This window comes from Peromyscus californicus, unplaced genomic scaffold (assembly GCF_007827085.1).
Source record: "Peromyscus californicus insignis strain IS unplaced genomic scaffold, ASM782708v3 Scaffold_8__1_contigs__length_139910024, whole genome shotgun sequence".
Classification (NCBI taxonomy): domain Eukaryota; kingdom Metazoa; phylum Chordata; class Mammalia; order Rodentia; family Cricetidae; genus Peromyscus; species Peromyscus californicus.
Window position 1 is genome coordinate 127143420 of NW_026294606.1, and position 25576 is coordinate 127168995.

The 25576-nt window shown below is 50.2% G+C and overlaps 1 protein-coding gene, 1 long non-coding RNA gene and 2 other non-coding genes across 9 annotated transcripts; 1 reads left to right on the top strand and 3 right to left on the bottom strand.

Annotated features, from left to right (window-relative positions):
• Window positions 1-107: 107 nt before the first annotated feature.
• On the bottom strand, window positions 108-20531 carry Tnpo2 (transportin 2). Of its 6 annotated transcripts, none has more exons than XM_052727011.1 (25): window positions 20398-20531; window positions 18891-19002; window positions 17093-17168; window positions 16859-17008; window positions 12951-13057; window positions 12734-12867; window positions 12566-12647; window positions 12371-12493; window positions 12151-12269; window positions 10409-10469; window positions 10141-10306; window positions 9847-9999; window positions 7338-7563; window positions 6971-7142; window positions 6489-6575; window positions 6308-6415; window positions 6067-6225; window positions 4129-4216; window positions 3835-3933; window positions 3277-3372; window positions 2904-3009; window positions 2611-2710; window positions 2459-2533; window positions 2246-2373; window positions 108-2170 (listed from the first exon to the last, which is right to left on the bottom strand). In XM_052727011.1, the coding sequence occupies exons 2-24, from the start codon at window positions 18987-18989 to the stop codon at window positions 2266-2268; spliced, it is 2694 nt and encodes an 897-aa protein (XP_052582971.1). In that variant the 5' UTR covers window positions 18990-19002; window positions 20398-20531; the 3' UTR covers window positions 108-2170; window positions 2246-2265. The 6 variants fall into 6 exon arrangements, with proteins under 6 accessions (XP_052582971.1, XP_052582970.1, XP_052582973.1 ...); XM_052727010.1 differs by having other exon boundaries at window positions 18891-19045; window positions 20398-20529; XM_052727013.1 differs by lacking the exon at window positions 20398-20531 and adding an exon at window positions 20083-20181.
• Window positions 2622-10233, top strand: LOC128103005 (uncharacterized). The gene is made up of 3 exons (XR_008215611.1): window positions 2622-2733; window positions 5220-5395; window positions 10123-10233. It is a non-coding gene; the product is annotated as an uncharacterized LOC128103005 (long non-coding RNA).
• LOC128104864 (small nucleolar RNA ZL2) lies at window positions 4011-4084 on the bottom strand. The gene has a single exon (XR_008216157.1). It is a non-coding gene; the product is annotated as a small nucleolar RNA ZL2 (small nucleolar RNA).
• On the bottom strand, window positions 7221-7290 carry LOC128104854 (small nucleolar RNA SNORD41). Its single transcript, XR_008216148.1, has one exon. It is a non-coding gene; the product is annotated as a small nucleolar RNA SNORD41 (small nucleolar RNA).
• Window positions 20532-25576: the final 5045 nt, after the last annotated feature.

The window sequence follows — 25576 nt, forward strand, 5'->3', positions numbered from 1 at the left end:
CAATGGATTCTCCCACCACTACCCCCACAGCACTGGAGTCACATAGAAGCCCACATCCACACCACTCTACCACCAAAACCAAGGACTAGGAAACCAGACACCAAGGGTTTCACAAGAAACTGACCTTTACTCAACAAAGTTCTACACAAGTGGAATCTCACGCCACCTAGGCGCCAGTCCCCAGCACAGCACAGTAACAGATGGATAGACCTGGGAGCCCACAGGGTAATGGTAATGAAAGACTCAGGGAAATGGGGGGGGAGGGGGAGCCTGCAGATCAAGGTCAGTCTGTGTCCGCAGCCCTGGGCAAAGAAGGTTAAGAAACTGAAACTTATTGTGCAAAAACCAACTAAAAAATAAATTAAAGAATTAAATAATTTCTTTTAAAAAATAATAAAATAAAATAAAAAAAGGGAAAATACAAGAGTTGGGCTCCCCTTTCCTGAAGTTAGTTGGAACCCCCACCTTGGGCAGAGGGAGACACAACTCCATCAGACAGTCAATCCATCAATACACCCCAAGATCCAGCAGAGGATGCTCCAAAGAAGTGGAATTACCAGAAAGCTAATGGTATTTTTCTTTAAAAAAAAAAGTTTTTTTTCCCTACAAATGGCTTCCAGAGACCTGCTCAAGTTTGAGGCTGGAGGGGATTGGGACCACTAGCTGAGTTATGGAATGTGCACTAAGTGTCCCTGGGAATAGAGGTAGGGCCTGACCCTACTTGAGAGAAGACACATGGCCTGGATGGGATAAGGTCCAGGTCCTCAGAGGGATGATGGAGCAGGCCTTAAGATGCAGAACTCCAGTCAAAGCCCAAAATATAATGGGCTCCCAAAGAAGTAGGAAGCAAGAAAGGGGATGGAAGAAAAAACGTTCAGGGATCTTGCAAGGCTGATTTCCACAGCCAATTTGGAAATAATCACACACACACACCCTCCTCTCAGAAAGCCCCTCCCATTTTGATGGCATCCCCCATCAATTTCTTCAAGGATTTTTAGAGTCAGTGTACCAATCTGGTGGGGGGGGGGGGGGTCTGAGTCCAGTGGACACTGTGATGAACATTAAGTCCCAAAAGGGACAAAGTTTGAGGCCCTGGTATATATACTCTGCGCCCCCAAGCCTTCAAAACTTGCTGGACCCAGTAAACCTTTGTCCTTTGTCCTCACCAATCACATGCTGTTGCCCTAGCTCTTGAGAAGGGAGTTCTCAGGAGCAGAGAGCTGGACTATCCTTGAAGCTGTTTCAAGAGAGATCCAGGAAATCATGCTGGCAGCTCTGGCTGCCCTTAGCTCTCTTAAGGAAAACTAGTCCCAGGCCTGTGCCTTTAAATACCTTTGGAGCACAGGAAAAGCGTCTAGGGTAGCCTCAAGCTAGTCCCCACTGCTCCAATGGTCCCCCCACCCTGCTGCTGGCTGGGATGTGACAAAGATGGGGACACACTAGATGAGGCTGCCATGAAGCTGGCAGGAAGTGTATGGAGCAGGTCCAAAGTGTGCAAGTGCTTGGCAGCCCCAAAATGACCGCCCTCCTCCCTTGGCCCTGGGGGCCCAGCTGAGGTCCCCCAAACCTCCCAGCCCTCCCAATCACTGCCAATTCCGGCAAAACAGCGGAAGCTTCTTATACTTTAGATGCAAGGTACACAGAAGGCCATAGGCATAATTTGGGGGTTCACTAATTCTACTGTCTCCATGCAGTCGAGGAAATGGTGGGGCGGCTGGCCCAGCCTAGCTGGCTGTGGTGCCCGCACATGCGTGTGTCCACATGTGTACATGTGAGTGTATGCTTCTCTACAAGGAACCCCCCTCCCCACCTGTAATTCCCTTGCCTTATCTGACACCGGATTCGGTAGGCCTTAGGATTCCTCCCTCCCACATGGCTGGCCCAAATGGGCTGCCTGAGATGACCCAGATTAGAGCCCAGAGAACTCTTGCCCACCAAGAAGTCCCACCCCCCTCCCTATTTGTAGGATGAGCATGGAGTCCCCACCCACCTGCCCACTCGTCAGGCCCGGTGGGGCAAGTGGACCAACAGATGGACAGATGCACAGACTAGGTAGCATCTGGATTTAGGTCCCACTCACTCCTCCCTAACCCCCCTGGACCAGGGCACAGTGACTTCTGGAAGCAGCACATTCCCCAGCACACCCTCCGACGATGACGCAGACAGAAACCTGCAGGGGAGAAGGAGAGTCAGGGCCTTCGTCCTTTTCACTCTGACAGGCCTGAGCACTGGAAGCCCTGCTCACCTGGTGGTCTCCACGTTCACCTAGACCCCGTAGAAGGCTGCCAGCCTCTCCTTGAGCAGCGGTGGGAACTGCTCTGAGAATTGCTGCCAGTTTTCCTCCCCGACTTGGTCTTTGAAGCCATGGAGGATCTGCAGTGAGGCAGGGGTCAATGGGCTAGGGCAAGCCTCTGGCGTCTACTCCCCAGGACTCCCATGGGACCAGCAAGAGCCTCACCTTATAAAACATGTCCCGAAGGTCATCCTTCGGGCTCACCCAGGAGGCTACAGCATCGCAGAAGAAAATAAAGTCCTGAAACATGACGGATCCCATGTGAGGGGCCGCCCAAGCCAGCCCCCGCCCTGCCCTCTGAGCCCCGCTGCCCGGACCTGCACAACACCCCCAGGATTGACACCAATCATCATGCAGATGCCTCGGAAGGCAGAATCCTTCTCCTCGTTGTCCCGGATGTTCCTAAGGGACGTGCACCTGGCCATGGAGGAGGGCAGCAGGTCAGTGGATGCACTTGGGGCTGGGCAAGCACAGATGAAGGATGGATGAAGGGAACAGGGTGGGGGGGTGTCCGTGGGTAGAGGTCTCCCACATGCATCCATGGGGGTGGCGCTGGGGAGCACAGCTGTCCTGCCCACCCCCAGCAGGCCCCACCCAGGCAGGCACACACCAAGGCCGGATGAACTGCTGCAGCATGGGTGCCACCTCCTGTGGGCACACGTAGCCCAGGCGGCCGATGGTGATGGCTGGAATGGCAGAGGGACTCGTCAGGCGACCTGCAACCCCGAGTGGCCCCGGGACGGTACGTGGCGGGGCCTCTGACAGGAGGCACCGAGCCCCGCCCCACAGGCCCCAACTGAACGACCCTGTGGCTAGCCTGGGCCTTTGAGTTTGGCCCATCCAGGTGTCCTCCCTGCCCAGCCTGGATCTCTTCCCATATATTCTAAAGCCAGGACTCTTTCTTGGGCTCCTCCCAGAATCCCATTTCAAGTACTGACACCCTTCCTAGAACTCTCCCCTCTCAGCCTAGGCCTGGTACTCACCTGTGTTTTCCAGTAGTGTCTTGGGTGTGTTGGGCCTGTTAATGATCTCCACCAGATTGTTGAGGACCATCTGCACATAGGGTTGCATCTCTGCCCCTAGGGACCAGCCATTCAGAGCCCTGCATGGCCCACTCCACCCACAAAGGCCAGCTGGGTATGGCTGACTTCAGTCCATGTCCCCAGTTCCATGCAGATGGGTGCACCACAAAGCCCGAGTAAACCAAGAGCCTCCTCGGGATGCTCCCAGTGAAGTCCACAGACACAACAGACCCACCCAAAGGACTCTCTCAAATCACTACCCACAAGGTGAGGAGGCCAAAGTCACCCAACTGATCCCACTGGGCCTTTCAGGAAGACAATTACATGAGATGGTCCAGCAGAAACAGACCATCTACTCCACCTTTTAATTATTTGATTTCACCTGTCAGGGAAATCAAAGCATGTTCTCGTCCCTGGCCAATCAGAGGCACTCCCTTAGGGTCCTTTGAGAATCAAGCTCTGGCCCCAGGATAGAAACAGACCAATGAAAAGGTAGTCTGCCACTTTCAGGGCACTCACCCATCTGCATGCAGATCTCCCCAATGGCCCAGGTGGCATTGTTACAGACGGAGATGAACTCTGGGTTCAGGTTGGTGCCCAGGATAGGCATGAACTCAGCTAATGGAAAGAGAAGAAGAGCAGAAAAAGACTGAGCAGAAAGACCATTGAGGCCACGCTCCCAGAACTGGCTGGGCAGCCCATCAGACAGTACAAATACATCCCAGTCCAGTCATGGGCCTCCCAGGGCATGCCTCCATCACTGGAAGCCAGTCAGTACGGGAGCCATAGGATAGGGCAAAGTGGGTAGCCTACCGATACAGGGCTTGACGTGGATAAAGCAGGCTTTGGTAAGGTCTCCCAGAAGGGCAAAGGAGCTCTGCCGGACCTCAGGCATGGAATCCTGGAGTTGAGAGAGGTGGCAAAATGAGAGGGCTCCCACTCCTTCCATCCAAGCCAGCTGAGGCGGCACAGTCCCTAGAGCACATCCCGACCACAAGCACAGGCTGAGGTGCAGGGCTGTCCCTTACTGTTAGCCGCCTCCCACTCTCCCATAGCCTGTCGTCAGGACCTTACTTACAAAGCTCCAGAACCCTGTTCCATCCTCAGCCCCCAAACCACAAAGTAACAGTTGTATATTTAATATAACACTCCTAAGTTTTCTTTGACAGGGTCTACTGCACAAACCAGGCTAGCTTCTGTCTGTGGCGCGAGTGTACATGCGCATGGGGTCATCGTCCTCACTTGCCACCCAACTTTATTTTCAAGGCATAATTTCTTTCTAAACCTAAGCTCACTAAAACTCAGCTAGACAACCTGGCCAGAGAACCCCAGGGATCCTGTCTCTATTTTCCCAGTGCCGGAATCACAGGGACCTCTGGGTAACTGCACCCGTTATTTTTATCTTTAATTATGTGTATATTCTGGGGAAGAGTTGTACAGGTGTCCCTGGAAGGAGTCAGATTCCCCCAGAGCTGGAGGGACAGGCAGTTGTCACTGTCAGCTACCTGATGTAGTGCTGGAACCAAACCTGGGCTCTCTGGAAGAGCAGCACCACATCAGCCCCTGCCCCCCTGGCAACGGAGATCAATCGAGGCTCCTGTTCTTGTCTAACAGGCACTTTACTGATGAAGCCGCCTCACTACACAGCTCTGCTCAGCCTGGACCTCAGTGCTGGGATTGAAGGCGTGTGCCCAAACTTTATTTTTGAGATCAACCTGTACTACATTTCCTGACAAGAATTATATTTATGTGTAAACAGAGTATGAGTGGATACCCGTGCATGGGAGGACAGGCAAAAACCAGGTGTCATTATTTTAGTGGTGGAGGTTGCTAGAGCCTTACAGCATGTAGGCAAACGCTCTCCCACTGACTATCCCAGTTTTCCACTTTGTCTTTTGAGACAGGGTCTTTCATTGGCCTGGAGCTCTCTAATTGGAATACAGTGGCTAAGCAGCAAGCCCCAGGAATCTGCCTCTGTCTCCCCACAGCTGGGATTACAAGCATGTGCCACTAGATACAACTGTTTAAAAAACAAAACAAAACACAAAAACCAGTTTGTGGAGCTCATCATGTTTACAAGGTATGTTCTCACCCTTAGAATTTGTATTTATTCAACCTTTGTGTGTATGTGTGAGTAGGTACAAGTGCCATGACAGACATATGGAAGTCAGAGGTGAACTTGTAGGAATTGGCTCACTCTTTCATTCATGTGGGTCCTGGGGTTCTCTGGCCAGGTTGTCACAGACTTGGTGGTAGGCATCCCTACCTGTTGAGCTATCTCAACAGCACAGAATGATTATTTGATTTTGGAGACAAGGTTTCACTATTTAGCCCTGACTGGCCTAAAATTCAGAGACCCACAAGGCTCTGATTCCTGAGTGCTGAATTTAAAGTCATGTAATCGTCATGTAATGACCAGTCTTAAAAAAACAAAAACATGTATTTATTTTCGTCTTAAGTGTATGATTAGTTTTGCCTGCATGTACATCTGTGCACCATGTGTGTGCTTAGTGTCCACACAGACTAGAAGAGGGCATGCAATCTCCTGGAGCTGGAGTTATGGATGGTTGTGATTTACCATGTGGGTGCTAGGAACCAAACCCAGGTCCTTTTCTTTGACATTCCCTCGGTATAATCAGGGTCCTGACTAGCCCCAGGGTCAACTGTAGCAGCTGCTATGTAAACCGTTATGGCCTAGAAAAAGTCTCCTTGGCCTGCTTAGGTGTGGCCTGACTTGGTGTGTGCACTCACCTGCATACACTGGAAGAGCAATGTCATGATGTTACTTCGGGCTACCAGCTGTTCCACATGGCCACCCAGGCCCTCAGCCAAGCCACTAAGTAGGTCCAGTGCAACGATCATGAAGTCCTTGTCAGGGGCCTCGTATTGTTCAGGGTGTTGTGTGTACATCTGGATACACAGGGGGCAGGTGAGATGGGTAGGCTATGGCCTGGGCAGCAGAGCAAGTGTGCAGGGGGCCCAAGGTGCTCACCATGGCCTGGGCCAGTGTCTTCTGCACCAGGGTAACACAGCGCTGGTAGACAGGCTCACAGTAGGGCAGGAAGCCACTCTGCAGGGCAGTGGCCACAGATGACAGACACTGGCAGAGGAAAGGCAAAGGGTGAGTCCTGGCCAGGTGGAAGGACTCTGAGGGAGGACCTAAGACCACTCACCTCCAGCAGGGGGAAGAGGTCCTTGTCTTCATCCTTGAGCTCATTCCACTTCTGGATCAGTGGAGGCATCAGCTTCTGAATGTATTCCTGGAAAGGGAGTGGGAGGTTGGGCTTCCTAGATAGGTGTGGCAGCCTGCCTCAGTCAATGCTGTCCCATAAAGGAAGGCATCCAAGCTCCTGACCATACTTCAAGATCTCTAAGCCCTTCTGATGCTTCTCATCTGTCTGTCCCTAGTACTTCCTTCCCTTCCTCCCACTCCCAGAAACCTGAGTAGGGCCTCCTGCTTCCCACAGGCCCTTGCACTCCCAGAGCACAGCACTGACCATCTTTCACACTAGACTAGAGGCAGAGTAAGGGCAAAGCTAATTAAAGTGCTTCAGCCTGCCTGTCAAGGTTGTGGTCATGTCCTGGCATGTGACACAGGGCAAAAACCAGATGCCGAGGGACCCAAGGATAGGGCAGAGGGTCTCTAGAGTCTCACCGGCTGATTAAGGTGGTGGCCCACAGAGTCGGCCAGGGTGCCAATGGCATCATAGAGGATGAGCAGGTTCTTGTGCTGGTATTTGCCAAAGGCAAAAACGAGAGTGTCAAGGATATAGCTGAGGTAGGGGACCAGCTCTGTGCATGCCTCCTCCTCCAAGGTAGCAAAGGCACTGGTGAATGAAGACAGAAAGGAAAGCTTAATGACTCCAGCAGATGGAGCTGACCCAGGCAGCTGGAGAGGATGGACATGGGATCAGCCAGTACGAATACGACAGAAATCAGTGTCTTGTCAGCAGTCACAGGCGTCATCACTTCCCAGGGTGAGGGGCCACTGTAAGGGACAGGGGTCAGGGGTCAAGACTCACCTGCAGGCTGCCTCCTGCACCCTCTTGTTGCCATCCAGGATACGCTTGAGCAGCTCTGTCATCAGAGGCTTGAGGTGCATGTCAGGTGGTTGGCTGACTACCCAGTGGGCATAGCGGCTCAGCGTCCAGCAGGCAATGGAGCGGACCAGGGCCTTCTTGTCTGACAGGCACTGGATGAGGTGTGGGATCAGCTCAGGTAGATAGGGCACCATTCCCTGCATGCAGCCTGCAGTAACCCAGAGACAGGAGGGCTTAGAGAGAAGGCGGGGCTTAGGCATATCCAACCCAACATGATAGGTGGAAAAACTGAGGCTTGGAGGCATTAAAGAGCCCATGAAAGACAGGAGCAAGAGGAGACACAGCAGATACAATGGAGCTGGAGGTGGTTCAATTTTTGGCTGGGCGGTAGCTCAAACCTATAATGCCACCACTTAGAACAAGGCAGGAGGCATGCCACAGTTCAAGGCTAGCATATCACAGAAAAAGCACCCACACACACAACCTTCAAAATAACACAGGACTAATCAAAATGTGCAGGATTATTTAGATGGATAGGAAATGCTTCTTAACTTGAAACCCGAGGTATTTGTGTTTTTCTTACTCCCTCCCCTCTCGCTTACTATTTTTGTGTAAGGAGTGTGTTGATGTGCAGGAACCCATGGAGGTCATAAGAGTGTAACTCCAGCAACTGGAGTTACAGAAAATTGTGAGGGGCTAGGTGGGTGCTAGGAATGAAACTCAGATCATTTGGAAGAGTATCAAGCACTCTTAACCACTGAACCCTCATTTTTTATCTTTATCATTATTGTGTAGTTAATTATTTACAGAGGTTTTGTTTGTTTTGCAAAACAATGCCTTTAATCCCAGCACTTGGGAGGCAGAGGCAGGTGGATCTCTGTGAGCTCAAGGCCAGCCTGGTCTACAGATCGAGTTCCAGGAGAGCCAGGGCTACAAAGAGAAACACTCTCTAAAAAAAAAAAAAAAAAAAACCCACAAAAAAAAAAAAAAAAAAACCTTAGGCCTCACACACATTAGGCGCCCACCCCGCCCCCTCTTCTTTTGCCCTGACCTTTCTGGAACTTGATGTGTAGACCAGCTGTTCTTGAGCTCAGAGATCTGCCTATCTCTAAGAACTGGGATTAAAGGCCTTTAGACACACCTCTTTTATCACCTTGGGATCAACTTTCTAGCTCCCTCACGGGACTACAGATCACAGTACACCTAACAGGACTGTCTCAACATACACACACAGGTGGTAAGGTGATACTCCCTGTACTCTGGAAGTTTAGGCAGGATGGCCATATGTTCAAGACTTGCGTGGCATGTATAAGAGATTGTGCTTCAGTCAGGTGTGGTTATATACACCTGTAATCCTGGCATTAGGAAGTCTGAGACAGGATATCACAGCATAACAAGACGCTATCTCAAAACACAAAAAATAACCATGCACATATGTTGCATAGTATCTGAGATGTCACAGTCACCTAGGAAGTAGAGGTCATGAAACCATTTCTGGATGGAACCTCGAGCCTTCTGAAATCCATACTAGTGTTGTACTGATAGACTATCCTACTCCAAACCCCAGGCCTCACTCACAGGTATAAAAAGCTCTCCAGATTGAAAGCTCTTACAGAGTTTAGGTGACAATTCTGGGTGGTGAGATGGTCACACGTGGCCACAGTTCATACCCTATGTCTTGTGGAGGAAAAGCCCGAAAGCTACGCCAACTTCCAGCCACACTGTGGGTTGTTTCGGAGGTCTCCCTAGCTCACCTGAACTCCCTATGTAGACTGCATGGCCTCCCACTTGCAGTAGCCCTCCTCAGTTCTGTAACTCCAGGTGTACACACCACTGTGCTCTTTACACCATGTCAAATTTAAAGGAACTCCAAAACTAGACACTTCTTAATTCTGGTGGGCAGCCGAACAGCAAGAATGTACACCAGGGCATGAGGGAAGTGGTGTCAGCCTGTGGAGCTCAGTTTGCCCATGTCTGAAGCCTGGGCTTGGCCCTGGATATGTGGATGGAATTCCCCAAGGACAAGGGGTACCCCAGTGGGATGGGTACTGAGGAAGGACCTGAAGTGGGCACTACACCTGCTGTCCTATGCTTGAACCATCACAGAATCACCTGCTTGTGAGAACCAGGAAGAGGGCTGGTGTGTTGAGAATTTCCTGGCAAGGGGCAGAGGTGGTGGGTGGGATCAGGGTGTGTCTTTCAGGCCAAGGGGAAGACAGATAACAGAGCTCTTTGGAAAGAATGAGGAAACCAGGCAGTAGTGGCACACGCCTTTAATCCCAGGAGAGTCAGAAGCAGGCGGATCTCTGGGAGTTGGAGGGCCAGATAGGTCCACACTCAGAGAAACATTGTGCTGAAAACCAATGAATAATTAGATAAACTTTGAGAAAGTCAAGGGTGAGGAGCCCTGGCCTGTGTTGTGGTGCTGCATTCATCACTGGCACTGCCCAGGTCAGCCCAGGTAGACGCTCATCAAATGTTGCAGACTCACCCTCGGCAATGGCACCCAGCACCAGGATCCCTGACTCCTTGACCACCCACTCGGGGTGGAACAGGAGGCCCTTGAGCAGGGGAAGTAGATGGGGCAGCAGCTCCTCCCGGAAGACGTTAGCAAGGACATCCAGCGCAGCTGCTGAGCACTTCCCTGAAGGGGGACAATGGGACTCAGGCTCAGAGAGGCCTGTGGGGCAGGTATTCAGCCATAGGACTAAATGTCACCAATTCTTCACAAACTGCTCGGCACCAGCTTCTCACCCTCTCCCTGCAGAGGTGGCCTACAACCTACTCAGATTCCAGTCGGACAAAGCATCGTCATCATCATCATCCTCTGCATCCTCAGAGCCATCAGGCCGCTCAGCCTCGTGGGGCAGTGTCACTGTGCGTGACTTGTGGAAGCGTGGCTTGATGTCCTGCTCGCTGTCAGGTACTGCCTCGTCCTCCTCCACGTCCCCCTAGGGACCAGTCCAGGAAGACTTCTCAGCACTGCCTGGAGACTCCAACCCAACACCCATGGTCTTGGCCACCCATAGCCAACTGTGGATACCCCAGCTGACCTTAAGCAGGATAATGTCAATTTCAGAGTACTTCATTCCATTCACGAGGATCGGGATCAACCTGTGGGGAGAGAGACTGTTGGGACTCTAGCTGAGGTGCCCATCCTGAAGAGGAAGCAGGCGTGGGCAGGAGTGCTGAGTAAGGGACAGACTCTGCTCAACATACCCATCTTCCTGTGTCCTGTATCTGCTCATCCCTTTCAGGGAACTAACAACGTAATTTCCAGCCACTATGATTAAGAGACATAATCTTTCCCCCCACTCCTTTTCTTTTTTTTTCGGTTTTTCGAGACAGGGTTTCTCTGTGTAGCTTTGCGCCTGTCCTGGAACTCACTTGGTAGCCCAGGCTGGCCTCGAACTCACAGAGATCCGCCTGGCTCTGCCTCCCGAGTGCTGGGATTAAAGGCGTGCGCCACCACCGCCCACCCCCCCACTCCTTTTCAAATAGGATCTATGTAGCCACTGGGACTAGAGAGAGATAGCTCAGTAGTTAAGATCATCAGTTGTTCTAACTCCAGCCCCAGGAATCAAATATTCTGGCCTTGTGGGCACTGTATACACAGATGCACATTTAAAAAAAAGGACATCATGAACTTTTTGCCTCAACCTCCAAACACTGTGACTACAAGTGTTTACAGCCACATCCAGCTGTTCCAACTATCACTTTTAGTGTTAAATACCACCACATAGTTCTTGACCAAACCCAATAAATGCCAGAACCCTAGAAAATGCTGTACCACAGCATTACACAAAGCACAAACATCTGACCCAACATCCAGGCATTGCTGAGATGAAGCTGCTGGGCCCGAGGCAGGAAACGAGCAGGAAAAGCAGATACACACCGGAGTACTATAACCTTCGTCACAAAACTGACTTAACCATCCTGCCCCTCAACAAGGGTGTCTCAATCCTCCTCAAAATTCTCTGTCCCTCCAGCCACACCTCCTACTTGTTATCAATAACTGGAGATAGGCCAGTCATCCAGACAGATCAAAGAAAAGGGCTCCACACAGCCCTAACACCAGCACTTAAGAGTCTGAGGGAGTGAGAACCCGAGTCCCAGGCCCATTTGTCTCGAAAACCCGAAAAGGTTCCTCTGTTTTTCTAATTAAAGTATCACTCAAGCATCTGAACTCCTAAACTGAAGAATGCCAGAGCCTGCCAGGTGGTAGTGGTGCACGCCTTTAATCCCAGCACAGAGGCAGGTGGATCTTTTGAGTTCAAGGCCAGCCTGGTCTACAGAGCGAGTTCCAGGACAACCAGGGCTGTTAACACAGAGAACCCTGCCTCCAAAAACAAAAACAACAAGGAAGGTCATGCCTGAAGGGAAAGTCAGGACAGAGGAAGTGGACACCTTTCCTGTCCTGGGCACCTGGGCATGGCCAGGCTGAGGCCTTGATTTGCTGAAAGATTGTTTTCTCATCTTTCTGCCTCGTTAGTAGCTTTGTTTTGGTTTTGGTTTATTTGGTTTTTGTTATATAACCCGGACTGGCCTAGAACTCACTATGTAGCCCAGTCCAGCCTCAAAACTCTGTGGCAATCCCCCATCTGAGCCTCCCAAGTGATGGGTATGAGGCACCACACTTTGTTTCTGTCACCTAATGTTTGAAGCCATTAAAAGTTACAATCCCATAAAAATCAACGTACACAGGATTCAAAATAAACCGAAATATACTACATGAGCTATGGTAAGCAAATGCAGTCAGGGGTAGAGTCTGTTGGCATGGGGCTAGAGCACTCACTGGACCAGATGGGAGGCCAGGACTTCCTTGCAGATGGGCTGCTCAGCCAGCGTCAGCCAGAACTCACAGGCCTCCAGGGCCACATTCTCGTCATGATCCTGGGTCCTCTGCAGCATGTACTGGGGCAACGGGGAGAGGCTGAGACCCAGCCCAACTAAGAGGGGTCCCCCAACCCCCTCCTGCCACCCATCTATCTGCCCTTAGTGCTGGCCATGCACACCTGGATGATGCTGTGCATGTGAGGGATGAGTCTATCAATTCGCACTTCCAAAAGCATCACTAGAGCACGGCACACGTTCTTCCTCACCTCAGGGTCATCATCCACAGCCAAGGCAAACAGGTGCTGTGAGAAAGCTCAAGGTCAGCTGCCTGAGGGCCCTCGGCTCTCCCTATGCACCCAAGCCCAGTGACCCACCTCAATAAAGGTATCGATGTTGTCCATCAGTGCCTGGGCCCGGTCCATGATGAACTGGTTCACACAGGCAATGGCATGGGACCTGGTAGTCAGTGAAGGCACGGATCACTTCTGAACTGCGCATGCCTACCAGCTCTAAGACCCCTGTGCCCGGGGAACTTCACATACCGGATCTTGGGGCTGCAGTGCTTGAAAAACTGCAGGAACTTAGGGATCATGATGTTCAGGGGCCTGTTGAGAGCATCACTATCCAAAAGCTCAGAAGAGTCTTCACAGATCTTCTGCAGGGCTCCAAAGGCTCCCTGAGCAGAGGCAGAGAGAGCTATTGAGTCCTACTCCAAAATCCAGCCCTGCGTGGGCCAGGCCACGGCCTGCTGTCACCCACCTCACAGGTGTTATAGTCCTCCGAGTTCAGCAGGTTGCACAGCTGGGGCAGCAGCTCAGGCCACATCTGCAGCTCACCCTTGGAAGCGATGGTGGTGATGAGAATGCCTGGGGCAGCCAGGGAAAGGAGGCTGCTCAGGCTGGGCAAGGGCCTAGTGCTCCCTCCAACCCCCCACCAAGGAACAGGCTCACTGGCTCCCTCCTCTCCCTTTGGGGTGCTGGAGATGAAACGCAAGCCACATGAATGCCGAGTAAGCACCCTACTGTGGAGCGACAGACCCTCTTCGGCAGTGCGAGGGGACTCGGCACACATGCTTGGAGCTCACTGTGACCCACCCCAAACCACCACTCTTGGAACTGGAGGAAGGTGGAAGGTGAAGCTGCCCAAGCCAAAGATCTGGGTGGCCACAAGCCAAGGGCTGAGAGTACATTGTCTTTCAATTATTTTTATTTCATACTTCCGAGGATTGAACCCAGGGCAAGCATTTTTGCTGTTGAGCTAAATACCCAACCCAGCTTTTTTATTTTAACCTTCTGAGTTAAGGTCACAAGTTGCCAAGGCAAGACCTAAAACTGCAGGTCCTCTTGCCTCCACGCTTGAGTAACTGGTTATAGGCCTGTGCCCAGCTAGAGAGGAGTAATTTTAAAATGGGGACGTGTGTGCAAGGACCTGAGGGAAGTTAAAACAGATGAAGAGGAGGCGGCCTTCAGTCACCTGGGGCAAAAGTGTCTTGGCTAGAGTACGGCAAGCCTGGTGTAGTAACAGGACAAAGGCCAGAATGGGGGGAGAGAGGTTGTGGGCAGGAAGTGGGGCCAAGTAGTCACATCATGAAAGCTCTTTTATCTCAAGAGACAGCCTTACCGACTAGTAGAAATCCATGGATGGGGACTGGGGAGAGGGCTCAGTGGGTAAAAGTGCTTGCTGGGCAAGTATGAAGGACCTGAGTTCAGTTCCCGGCCCCCAGGTAAAAAGCCAGGTGTGGCAGCACGAACTTGTTATCCCAGAAGTAATCAGTCGAAACAGGAGGGTCTCTGGGGCTTGCTGGCTACCAGCATAGCTCCAGATGCTTTTGAGTAAAAGAACAGAATAGCTGATGCCCTCCTCTGGCCCGTCTATGTGGACAGGTGTGCACACCTGTCCACGTGCTCATGAGCATGCACACACACACACACACACATAGAGCAACAGAACGCTTGTCTAAGGAAACAAATATACTGATATTAACTAATGTTCACATTACAATAAACTGACTTAGAATAATGAAATCCACAGGTATTAAGCAAAAGGCTTCATCTGAGGCCTGAGGGCAACGGAGCTGCCAAGCAGGGTTGGATATGGTGGCCAATGCACACACCATTCATCAACACAAGATGGCAGTGTTTCACAAAGGCAGAAGCTGCCACTGCCCACTCTCAAATGATGCCAATCCTAAATTTTTTTTTAAAGATTTATTTATTTATTATGTATACAGTGTTCTGTCTGCATATATGCCTGCAGGCCAGAAGAGGGCACCAGATCTCATTATAGATGGTTGTGAGCCACCATGTGGTTGCTGGGAATTGAACTCAGGACCTCTGGAAGAGCAGTCAGTGCTCTTAACCTCTGAGCCTTCTCTCCAGCCCCTCCCCCCTTTTTTTCCCCAAATTCCCTAAAATTGAAGTCTCTCTGCCATCCCATAATGGGACAGCCCCCATTCACGGTGTTGGCCACACCACAGCCTCTCTTGTACCACATGGATCTCAGCCTTCAATGGAAGGCCTTGGTCAGGCACTATAGTAGAGATCTGTAATGCTAGCCCCTAGAAGGCTGAGGCAGAAGATTCCAAGTTTGAAACCCTAGGCTGAGCAGCAAAACCCTGTTTCAAAAAAAAGTACCAGAGCCCTAAAGCTCTTCCAAAGTTTCTTCAAGTACAGATATCCTCAGAGATGCCAAAATCAAGTGTGTTACAGGAAGTGGCACAGTACTTGCACAGAACCTATGCACATCCTCCTGTAGATAACGGGAACACTACATCAACTGAGTTATGTCCCCAACCTCTCACAGACTTTAAATCACCTCTATGTGACTCAAAATTCCTGTAACAATGTCAATAATACAGTTATAAAAGTACACTGTGGGCCAGCGAGCTAGCTGTGCATGAAGGTGCTTGCCACCAAGCCCGACAACCTGACTTGGATATTCCTGGGACCCACATGGTAGGAGAGAACAATTCTCCAAAGTTGTCCTCAGACCTCCACACAGGATTAGTGGCACTATACACCCCACGCTACCCTACAGAAAACTATACTGCTAAGGCAAAAATGACAAGAAACAAAATCTGGACATGTATAGAGTTTGTAGATCTGGAATTCACTATGAAGATCAGGCTTGCCTTGAACTCAGAGACCCATCTGCTACTACCTCCAAAGTGTTGAAATTAAAGGCATGGGCCATCATACCTAGTCATTTTATTTACTTTTTTTTTTTGAGACAGGATCTCACCTACGGCTGGCCTAGAACTATTTAGACCAGGCTGGCCTCTAACTCCCAATGAATGCTGATATTACAGGCATGTGCTACCACACCCAGCCTTTATTTTTTAAGGCTTCCCTTCCTGGGGTATAAATAAATAGCTGTCTTTTCCTTAAAATACTCTATAGAAGGGCCAGAAAGCTACTTTAGTGGTTGAAGGCACTTACTTGCAGCCACCCCTGATGGCGTAAGCCCACATAATAGAGAAAAACAACCTCCAAAGTTGTCCTCTAGTTTCTAGGCACAGCACACAAAAAGTAAAAATAAACCAATTTAGTTGACAGATTTCAAGAAAATAATGGCGAGATAGAGATAGAGAAAGAGAGAAGAAAGAAAGAAAGAAAGAAAGAAAGAAAGAAAGAAAGAAAAGAAAGGAAGAAAGGAAGAAAAGAAAGGAAGGAAGGAAGGAAGAAAAGAAAGAAAGAAAGAAAGAAAGCTGGGAAAACGACTCAGCAGGTAAAAACACCCACTGTCCAGGCCAGATGACCCAGACTTGCTCCCCAGAACCCACATGACCTGGATGCAGTGGTGTGCACCTGTAATCAGAGCCCACGTGACCTGGATGCAGTGGTGCACATCTGCAATCCCATCACTTCTACTCTGAGATGGGAGGAGATGGAAGGAGGACAGGAAGCTATCTTGCCAATAAGCCTGGAATACACTGTGTAGCAAAAACAAGAGACCCATCTCAATAATGTGGAAGGCGAGAACTGACTCGCCTTCAATGTTTTTCTCTGCCCTCCAGACTCAGGTATAGTAGTGTGTGCTCTCCCTCACAGAAAATAACTAAAAATGTTAAAGCATTGCTAGGAAATCACCTATTAATCTTTGTAATAGTAATCAGGGCTTCAGGGAGAATGGCCTGAGTAAATCTTAGTGCTCCTGCTGTCATTCCCTCAGGTGTTTCCTCCTGGACTCACAGCAAGGAGCCTCCATTAACTAATTCTCACTGAATAGAAATCATTTGAGGGGTACTCCTAATGACTCCATGTGGACAGAGGAAGCAAGTATTACAACTGCTGAACCTCAGTCACAGAGTTTGAGACTATGTCACAAAATCGTGGACACTGAGTTACTGAGGCACTCAGGAGGCTGAAGCAGAAGGTTGGAAAGTTTGAGGCCAGCTTGGACTACCTTGTCTCAAAAAGAAAAAAGGGGGGGAAAAAAAGACTGACCTGCACTGCCTGGCTTGTTTCCAAGCTGTTACTTGCCAGGCAAGTCCCTTTATCATCTGTGCCTCAGTTTCCTCTCCAGTCAGATGGCAGTAGTTAACAGTGCTATCATCACAGAGGGTACTGGAGCATTCAGTAAGCAATACCCTGAACACGTTGAATAGCTTCTTGGCCCAGAGCAAGCTCTTAGTGTGTCCTTGCTGACGACCCCCACAGCCCCCTCACCAATGGTGGCTCGGATGAGAGAGGAGGCATCGCCAATGTTGTTGAGACACTCCTGTTTGATGAAGTCAGCCACAGGAGGCGGGAAGCTCTGGTAATGTGCCTTCACATTATTCTTGAGGATGAGGCCACTGAGAGAGCGGGTTGGCTCATCTGTAGGAAAAGTGCTAAGGTCAGAGGACTGTGGCAGTGAGTAGAAAAGCAAGATCTGCACAGCGAGAGGGACAGAGAACATACCTTCTGACTTGAGTCTGGTCAGGACGAAGATCAGATAGTTGTTGAAGTCAGGAAACTGGTTCAGTTGTTTAAGTTTCTGCCAAGCTGTTAAGGGACTTGGAAAGGCAGGTGTATTGGGGCACCCCTGTGATCCCAGAACTAGGGAAGCTGAGAGGCAAGATCTTGGCTCAAGAAAAAAAAAAAAGAAAAAAGAAAAAAAGAACTTGAGAGACAGTAACCTTTCCTAGGCAATATTCTCTCACTGCCACATTGCTCAAAATGTGAGTGACCAAAGCATTTAGGCAGCCAGCTCCTGGGATGTCACTGATCAGTCACTATCCCTACAGCACCAAAGGACCTTTTCAGGAGGACCAGGTTCACACATGGACTAGGGCACATGTCTGAGCTTCCTGCATCACCTTTATGTCCTTGCAGAGCAGGAATGGGTTGGACAAGACTGTCAGCTGCTACTCATCCCTGACTTCGGCACTCCAATAATGCCTGCTTTTCTCAGTCAGAGTGCAAGGCTACCTGGGTGTGGGGCGTGCCTATAATCCTAGCACCAGGGAGGCCGAGAAAGGAAGATCACCCCGAGTTCAAGGCCAACCTGAGCTACATATTCAGTTTTTATTCTGTCAGAGAGACGCTGACTCAAAAAAGCAGTCCAGGGATACAGCTCAGGGGTAAAACACATGCCTAGCATGTGTAAGACCACACAGTCTCCGGCTCTGAGGCAGAGAGAGTGAATGGCTGAGACCCAGGGAGTAGGACTGGGATGCAGCTCAATGATAAAGCAAGTGGCCAGCATGCTCCAGGCCCTTATGTTCCATCGTCAGCTCTGCAGGAAAAGGTGGGGACTTGCCCTATTTTCAAGTGAGACAGGGTCTACAGAAGACCAGGCTGCCCTCAAACTCTGAGATTCACTTGCCTCTGCCTCTCAAATGTTGTGATTAAAGGTTTATGCCATCGTGGCCATTTCATTTAAAAATCTGAACTCATTATTCTAATTTGCTTCTCTGTTGGCTGTGATAAAACACTGACCAAGACCAAGGCAGGAAGTAAAGGGTTAGTTTTAGCTCATCATGGAGAGAAGTTCCAAAGCAGAAACCACTGTGCAATGCTGGTTACTGGCTCCTTCCAAGACTCACATTCAGCTACCTTTCTTATACAGCCCAGGGCCACCCACCCTGAGATAACATCCACAATGGGATGGACAGGGCTGGACCGGCAGGCCTGCCCACATCAATTATCAATCAAGAAACTGCCCCACATCCATTCCCACAGGCCATTCTGAAGGAGGCAAGTCTTCAAGGAAGGTCCCTCTTCATAGGTAGTATATCAAACTGACAACAAAACTAACCAGGATACTTATATATTTACACAAGCAACTAGGAAAAAAAAAAGTTTTCAACCACAAACACACATGGTGCAACTTCAGCATCCCTCCCCATCTACCCTCATTCTGACAAGGCAGACTGGACTAAAATCTGAGATGGCTGGGCTTCTCACCCTGGTTCCTAGCTGAGGCTTTGCCAAAGCATTTTCCCTTTCTAAGCCTCCAGGTCCTCTCTGTAAAGAGAGTTAACAGCATTCACTTTAACAGTTACAGGATTAAGTGCTCAGTGAACATCAGGCATTCCCATCATTTTCTACACCTCTGGAAATGGAACCCAGGGACATAAGCCTTTAATTCTCCGCTCATGTCATGTTCTCTCTTGCAGCAGAGTCTGGGGATCAAGAAGTAGTCCCTCCCTCTCTAGTCTTCAGGAGGTTCAGACATCAGCCCTGTTCCAGCAGCCCCGGAAGGAAAGAAGGATACATCCTGCACAATGCGCTGAGTAGCTGTGTTGGGCGACTGCGAGTCTTTGAGAAGCTGCAAGACCTGCTGCAGGCCCTGCTCGTCTGGCTGCCAGTCCATGGCGCAAGGCGAACTGCAGGGGTAGGAGCCTGGGTCAGCGCTGGGTCGCCGGGGTTCTGTGTGAGACCCAAGTTGAGTCCCCAAGGCAGAGGCGGATGCACGCAGATGCAAGCGCTCTCCGCGGAGAAGCGGAGGCCTCGGATCCGCGCCTGTCCCTGTCCAAGTGCAGGGTCCCCGCCAGCTAAGCCATCCTCGGCCACGCAGTCGCGGGCTCGGGGGTGAGAGTGGGGGGAATATAAAAGCGGGCCATCAGGACCGGTGGCGGGGGCGCGACGGATCCACAGCGAGCCTAACGTGGAACCCTCTTCCTAGGGCGGTCCATGCCGCCGCCGCCGCCGCCCCCGGTTACGGGCCCTACGGCTTCCGCCTCCCTCGAGGACGAGGGCCCCGCCCCAGCGGTCTTCCAGGTGAAGGCTCAGTCCACGAGGATTCCTTCCCCCAAAATCCAGCCTTCAAGCTCCGCTAGATCTTTGCCGCCTCCTAGGTTCCTGAGTTCCTCTAAGTCCCTAAGCGCCTAGATCCTTCTCATCCCTGCTACCTCCTCTAAACCTGCCTTACAAGCTCAGCAGACGCATATGCCCCCCTTTCTGGTCTGGACGCGGTCCAGTGACTCCCCTTAACCAGAATACAAGCAATGCCCGACCGCTCTCCAATGTCTCTTTGAACGAGAGCCAGTCAAAACCACTCAATCCGCGACCAAAGCCCCCAGAACCTGTGCCCGCTGCCAACCCCAACCAGGTCTGGCCAAGCCTCTCTCGCTCTCACCCTCCGCCCAAGTCAGCAGTAATTCCTGATGACGGATCTCTGGCAGCCCCCCTAATCAAGTTCCCTTTAGGCCCCGACCACTTGGGGTCGGAGACCCCCATCCGTCCAATCCCTGCAGCTTCCCCTCAAGAGTCCCGCACAAACACTCACCCAGAGCGTTACCCTCAACGGATCCCATCATCGCCTCACAGTCAGACCCAGGAAAGCCCTCTGGGCTTAAGTCTGACGCCCCTCCCTATCAGGACCTAACAATCTCCCCCCGCCCAACTTTCAAGGCTCTCTCCCAATCAGACCCAACCAAACCCCGCTGAAACAGATCCACACACACCCGATCCTCGCGACGTCCCCCGACGATTTCCCCCAATCAGGGCCCCTCCAGCCCGACCCCAGCCGCCCCACTGGCCCGCATCTCGTGGCACCCAAACCTGCCCGGGCGCCGAGGCCCCACCCCCTGAGATCGGCTCAGCTCCCCCTCCCCCGCCCGGCCCGTTCTGCCGGCCACGCGAGCTGGCCCAACCCGGTTCCCCGCCTCTCAGCCGGGCGCGACCCCGACGCCTGGGCGGCGCGCGGCGCAGGCCCAGAACCCAGGGAGGTTCGAGGAGAGCTGAAGCCAAGGGACCCCGGCCAAGCGAGGCCCACCTACCAGGCCCCAGGAGGCAGCGACGGCGCCTAAGTGCTGCAGCTTCTCCAGAGGCTCGCGCGGAAGGAGGGAGCCAAAGCCTGGGAATAAAAAAATAAACGCGGCCGAAATGAATAGCTTCGGCTTCCGTAGGCCGTTCAAACTGGTCTAGCCAAGCCAATCGGAGGGCGCAGCAGTCACACGTGACCTGGCAGCGCGACCCCGGCCATGGTAGGTCACGTGACGGAATAAGTGCTGCCTCTAGGCCTCTCTAGCCGTTAGGTCCTCCCAGCATCTCGTTTTCTTTTTCTTACTGCGGCTTTCTTCTTCTTTTCTTTTTAAATGTGTAGCGGTATTTTACCTGAACCATATGTGTGTAGTGCCGTGGAAACCAGAAGAGGGCATTGGACCCTCCTGGAACTGTGGTTACAGATGGTTGTGAGCCGCCATATGGATGTTGAAATCAAACCTGGGTCTTCTGCGAGAGTAGCCAGTACTCTTAACCATTGGGCTATCCCTCCCGCCCTCCTGACTGCAGCTTGTTGCTGGAGCTAGAAATTTGCAAGTGCATGGGTGCTCCCGGTGTGTAAATTGGGCCTAAGAATCCCTCAACCACAGCTAACTTCGCCCTTACTACACTCCCTAAGAATTAGACGGTTCTCAGCTCGGCGTGGCGACTCCGAAGACTGTAACCTCAGAACTTGGGGAGAGGGAGAGCGGAGACAGGGAGTAAGGCAACAGTATACCCACTGGTACCATGAAAGCCTGGGCTACAACCACGAAACCCTTTCATCAAAAACAAACCCCGTCTTGAAAAAAAGAAAGAAAATAAATAAATAAAAACAAATTAAAATGGCTGTTTCTCTTCAGCTCCCCTAAACAGCATCCGATCCACACGCGAATAAAGAGCAGGACAAGAAGCCGCTTGGGGTGGATTTTATCCCTGAGACACGAACAACTCTCTGCTCTTTGTTATTGTTCAATACTGTAACGCTTTTACATAGAACTGAAAAAAACCTATAAGGCTATAACTTTTTAAATTTTATGTGGATGTTTTGCCTGCATGTGTGTCTAGTGGCGGTGAAAGACAAAAGAGAGTTGGATCTCCTGGAGCTAGTGCTACCAGACAGTTGGGCTGCGCTGGCACTTGAACCCGGGTCCTGTGGAAGAGCAACAAATGCTCTTAACCGCTGAGTCAACTCTCCAACCCCTGGCTACAACTTTTTAAATAAAATCATCTAGTAAATTCGAACAGGAGACCTAATCCCTTCCCCTACCTGAAGATAAAAGTGAGATGAAGAGCCCTTGCCCAGAGAATTCAGGCAAGGGCAGGATCATGAATGCTTCTGCCAACTGAATCCAGTAGAGCACTGTTTTTCCTTTTCAACCGCAAAGCATGGTAGTCTAAATTGGAGACCCCGGTGCTTTCCTCTAACTTCCTGTCTTCCTCCCCTTAGACCTGTCGCTGATAAGGGGCGCGCTCTCCTGCCACTCGCCTCCATTTCAGTGGATATTTTACAATTTGCTCCATTAGAGATAATCCAAGTTAAATTTAGCCGACAGGTCGTAAATTAGTCTTTGAAAATTTGGCTTTTAGCACAGCACAAAACTGACCGTTCGTTGTCTTCACGCCCTGCCTAAACCAATATTTACTAAACCAACTAGGACTCTAATCCCAAAGGACAGCCGAGCCCTGTCCTAAATTTTATTGACTTTCAGGTGAGGGACAGGTCTAAGAATGCCTCAACTTGAAGGGAAACTTAGCACACGTCCCCATTAGCATAATCAGTCCCAGCAACGTTCACTCCATGAAAAGCAAGAATTGGAGTTTCTTTTACTCGGTTTTAGGCTCGGTTGAGAGAATCAAAGGAAAGCTCCCAAATAAACTAGCTTAAAAACTCTCAATATAAACAGAAACCCTCCTTAAAAGACACGTGTGGCAAGACGCACTACACATGCGCAGAGCTTTCTCGCCCCGCCACAACTCATACACATCCGTGATCCCTGAAACTACAAGTCCCAAGGTGCCGTGCGTTCAGGACGCCAAACACCATTTATTCTTAGTGGGGGGCTGGTCCCTCAGAGTTGGAAAGCTGCAGGGAGGATGAACTTTTTCATCTTTTTTGGGGGGGGGGCGGGGGCGGGGAATGTTTTATCAAACATGGGCATTGACTCCAAGTAGAAGCCATGTGGAGCGAATATGAAATACAGACCATTTAATACATTTTAAAAATGTGTTTGTGTTTGAATGGCTGTGACAACTTGCACAGTTGTTTCTATCTGGTCCTAGGGACTGAACTCTGGTCTTCAGGCATTTGTGTATGCTCCTTGATCCACCCTGCATTTCACTGGTCCACTTATTAAATTTAAAATCTCTTTTCCTGAGGCAGGGTCTACCTGTTGCCCAAGCAGGCCTCCAACTTGCAGTCTTCTTGCCGTAGGCACAAACGATAGTGTGACCACTACAGGTTCAGTAGCAGTCTCTTTCCTTTCTCCACAGAGATTTGAATCAGGACAAGTGTCCTGGCTTCCCCCTTCCCCCTCCCATTTTGATTTGGTGTCTTCCTGTATTGCCCAGGCTGATCTTAAACCATCCACCCACCTCAGCCTCCTGGATAACTACAATTGAGCACCACTATACTGAGCTCTCCTTTCCGTTTTTAGCATTTATTCCCTGCCATGAGGTTTCCAAATAGTATTTTCCTAGGCAATTCTCACAGTGGCCCTATGCACTCAATATTGACTTGATTTCAACTAAAAGCATTCAGCTCCTGCCCAACTTTGAATCTGACTGGAGAACATAAACTGTTTACAGAAGTCTCTCTGCCTGAGTATCTCATCACAGTTTTGGTTTTTAGACTGTGTAACTCGGCCAATTGGTGGTAGCGTACACCTTTAATCCCAGCACTCGGGAGGCAGAGGCAGGCGGATCTCTATGAGTTCAAGGCCAGCCTGGGCTACAAAGTGAGTTCCAGGACAGCCAGGGATGTTACACAGAGAAACCTTGTCTCGAAAAATTAAAAGAAAAAAGGAAAATAAGAAAGAAAAAAAAAAAGAATGTGTAACTCATGGTCTCTGGACTGGTCATCAGCATACATGACACTTTGGGTTCCATCTCAGTCATTCAAAGAGAGTGTCGGGGAAAGGTTGGAAAGAAAGATGGCTCAACAGATTAAGGCACTTGCCACCATGCCAGACAACCTGAGTTCCATCCCACATGGTGGAAAGAGAACTGACTTAAGGCAAGTCCACTGACTTCCACATGTGTGCCATAGTAGAAATATGCACACACACAAATAAGTGTAATTTAAAAAAAAAAAAGTTACAAGGGCTGGAAAGAAGCCTCACGTACTGCTCTTCCAGAGGACCTAAGTTCAGTCCCTAGGACTTACAGTCAGGCAACAAGGAACCACTTCTAACAACAGCTCCAGAGGAACTAAACCTAGGTCCTCTGGCAAGAGCCAATGCTCACAACCAGTGTGCCATCTCTCCAGCTCCAGTCAAATTTTTAAACAAGGCCCCCAAGATGTAGAACAATGTTAGTGTGCCTGCCAGTGTGCACTGGAAAAGAGGTTCCATCCAGAACTGTAAAACAGCCTGTAAATATAAGCTAACTTCTCTCAGAGATGCAATGAACGCAGTTTTAACCAGTTATAGCCAACTATACATGTATCTTCTTTTGCTTTTTGCAAGTGATGGGGATCATATATGTGGACACCATCTCAAATGCCAGGGAAATGCCTTGCATCACTAAGCTACACTCCAGCCCTGGCTCTTTACAATTTGAATTTAAAGATGCTTCCTAACTTTAAAAATAGACAAAAGAAAGCCAGGTGTGGGGCTGGCGGCAGTGGCACACATCTTTAATCCCGTCATTCAGGAGGCAGGGGCAGGCGGCTGTCAGTTCAAGGCCAGCCTGGTGTGCACAGTGAGTTCCAGGACAGCCAAGAATACACACAGTAACCCTGTCTCTAACCTACCCCCCAAAAAAACAGGTATGTTGGTATACACCTTTAATCCCAGCTCTTGGCATGCAGTCTGGTGGATGTCTACTTCTCCGAGGCCAGTCTGGTCTACATATTAAGTTCCAGGACAGCCAGGGCTACATAGAGAAAATCTGTCTCAAATGGCTAAAAATAAACAAAGACCTGAGCCATAGAAACGCTGAGTGATGGGCTAGAGAGATGGCTCAGTGGATAAGGGCACTTAGTGCTCTTCCATAAGACCAGAGTTCAGTTCCCAGTATCCCTGTCAGGTGGCTGACAACCGCCTCTAACTCCAGAGGATTCAACACATCTATACATATATGGCAGATAGACATACAAACGAAAAAAATTAATTTTAAAAAGGTTTAAGTGATTTATTTATATAGAATCATACCGCTAACAGGCACAAAAACAGGGAAAAAGAGGGCTGTGACTCATCCAAACTTGTACTTGAATTTCCTTTCACATCTCCTAGGTCACATACCTGGTTAGACTCTGTGACGGGAAGGGCCTGGATTTCAACTCGCTCTGCTTATTGACACACTCCAGAATAGAGGCCAAGCTGCCACAGTGGTGACCTACTTGTGTCTATGTGTGCTTAAGATCCAACTGTTGCTGGCTTCCAAAGAGGCAGCCACACAGTTGACTCCGTTAGTTTGTGTTTCCTCCCCTATTCACAACCCACCCACCAATTCCTCTGAAGACCTATGAACCCTAGAAGATCATACCTACTATTACCTCTGCCTGGAGCACTTTCAAGGACCTTCCACACTATCTTGCCACCTTTGGGATCTAGAGCAAATCTTCTCAAGCTGTCAACCCTGACCAACTTTATTTTTTGTATGTGGTTTTTGGAGAGAGTCTACATGAGACAAGGATTACCCTAAACTCCTGATCCACCTGCCTCCACCTCCCAAGCACTGAGCTCATGGCATGAGTCACCATGCCCACTCCTACATCATATGTGTTAACTGAGTGAATGAACATAGTGCCTTCAGATTGCTTTGTCAGAATGGTCAGGGGCACCACCTTAACACTCCAGGACCAGAGCTATCTGTCCTTCCTCAGGTCCCATCAGAACTTGCTGTTGTACAACCTGTCTTTATAGTGTCTTGAGACCTCTACTGAGACACTTCCTCACCTCCCTCCCTCCAGACTTTGATCAAATGTCACCTAAGGAGGCTGGAAAGATGACTTAGCTGTTAAAGGCATTGATG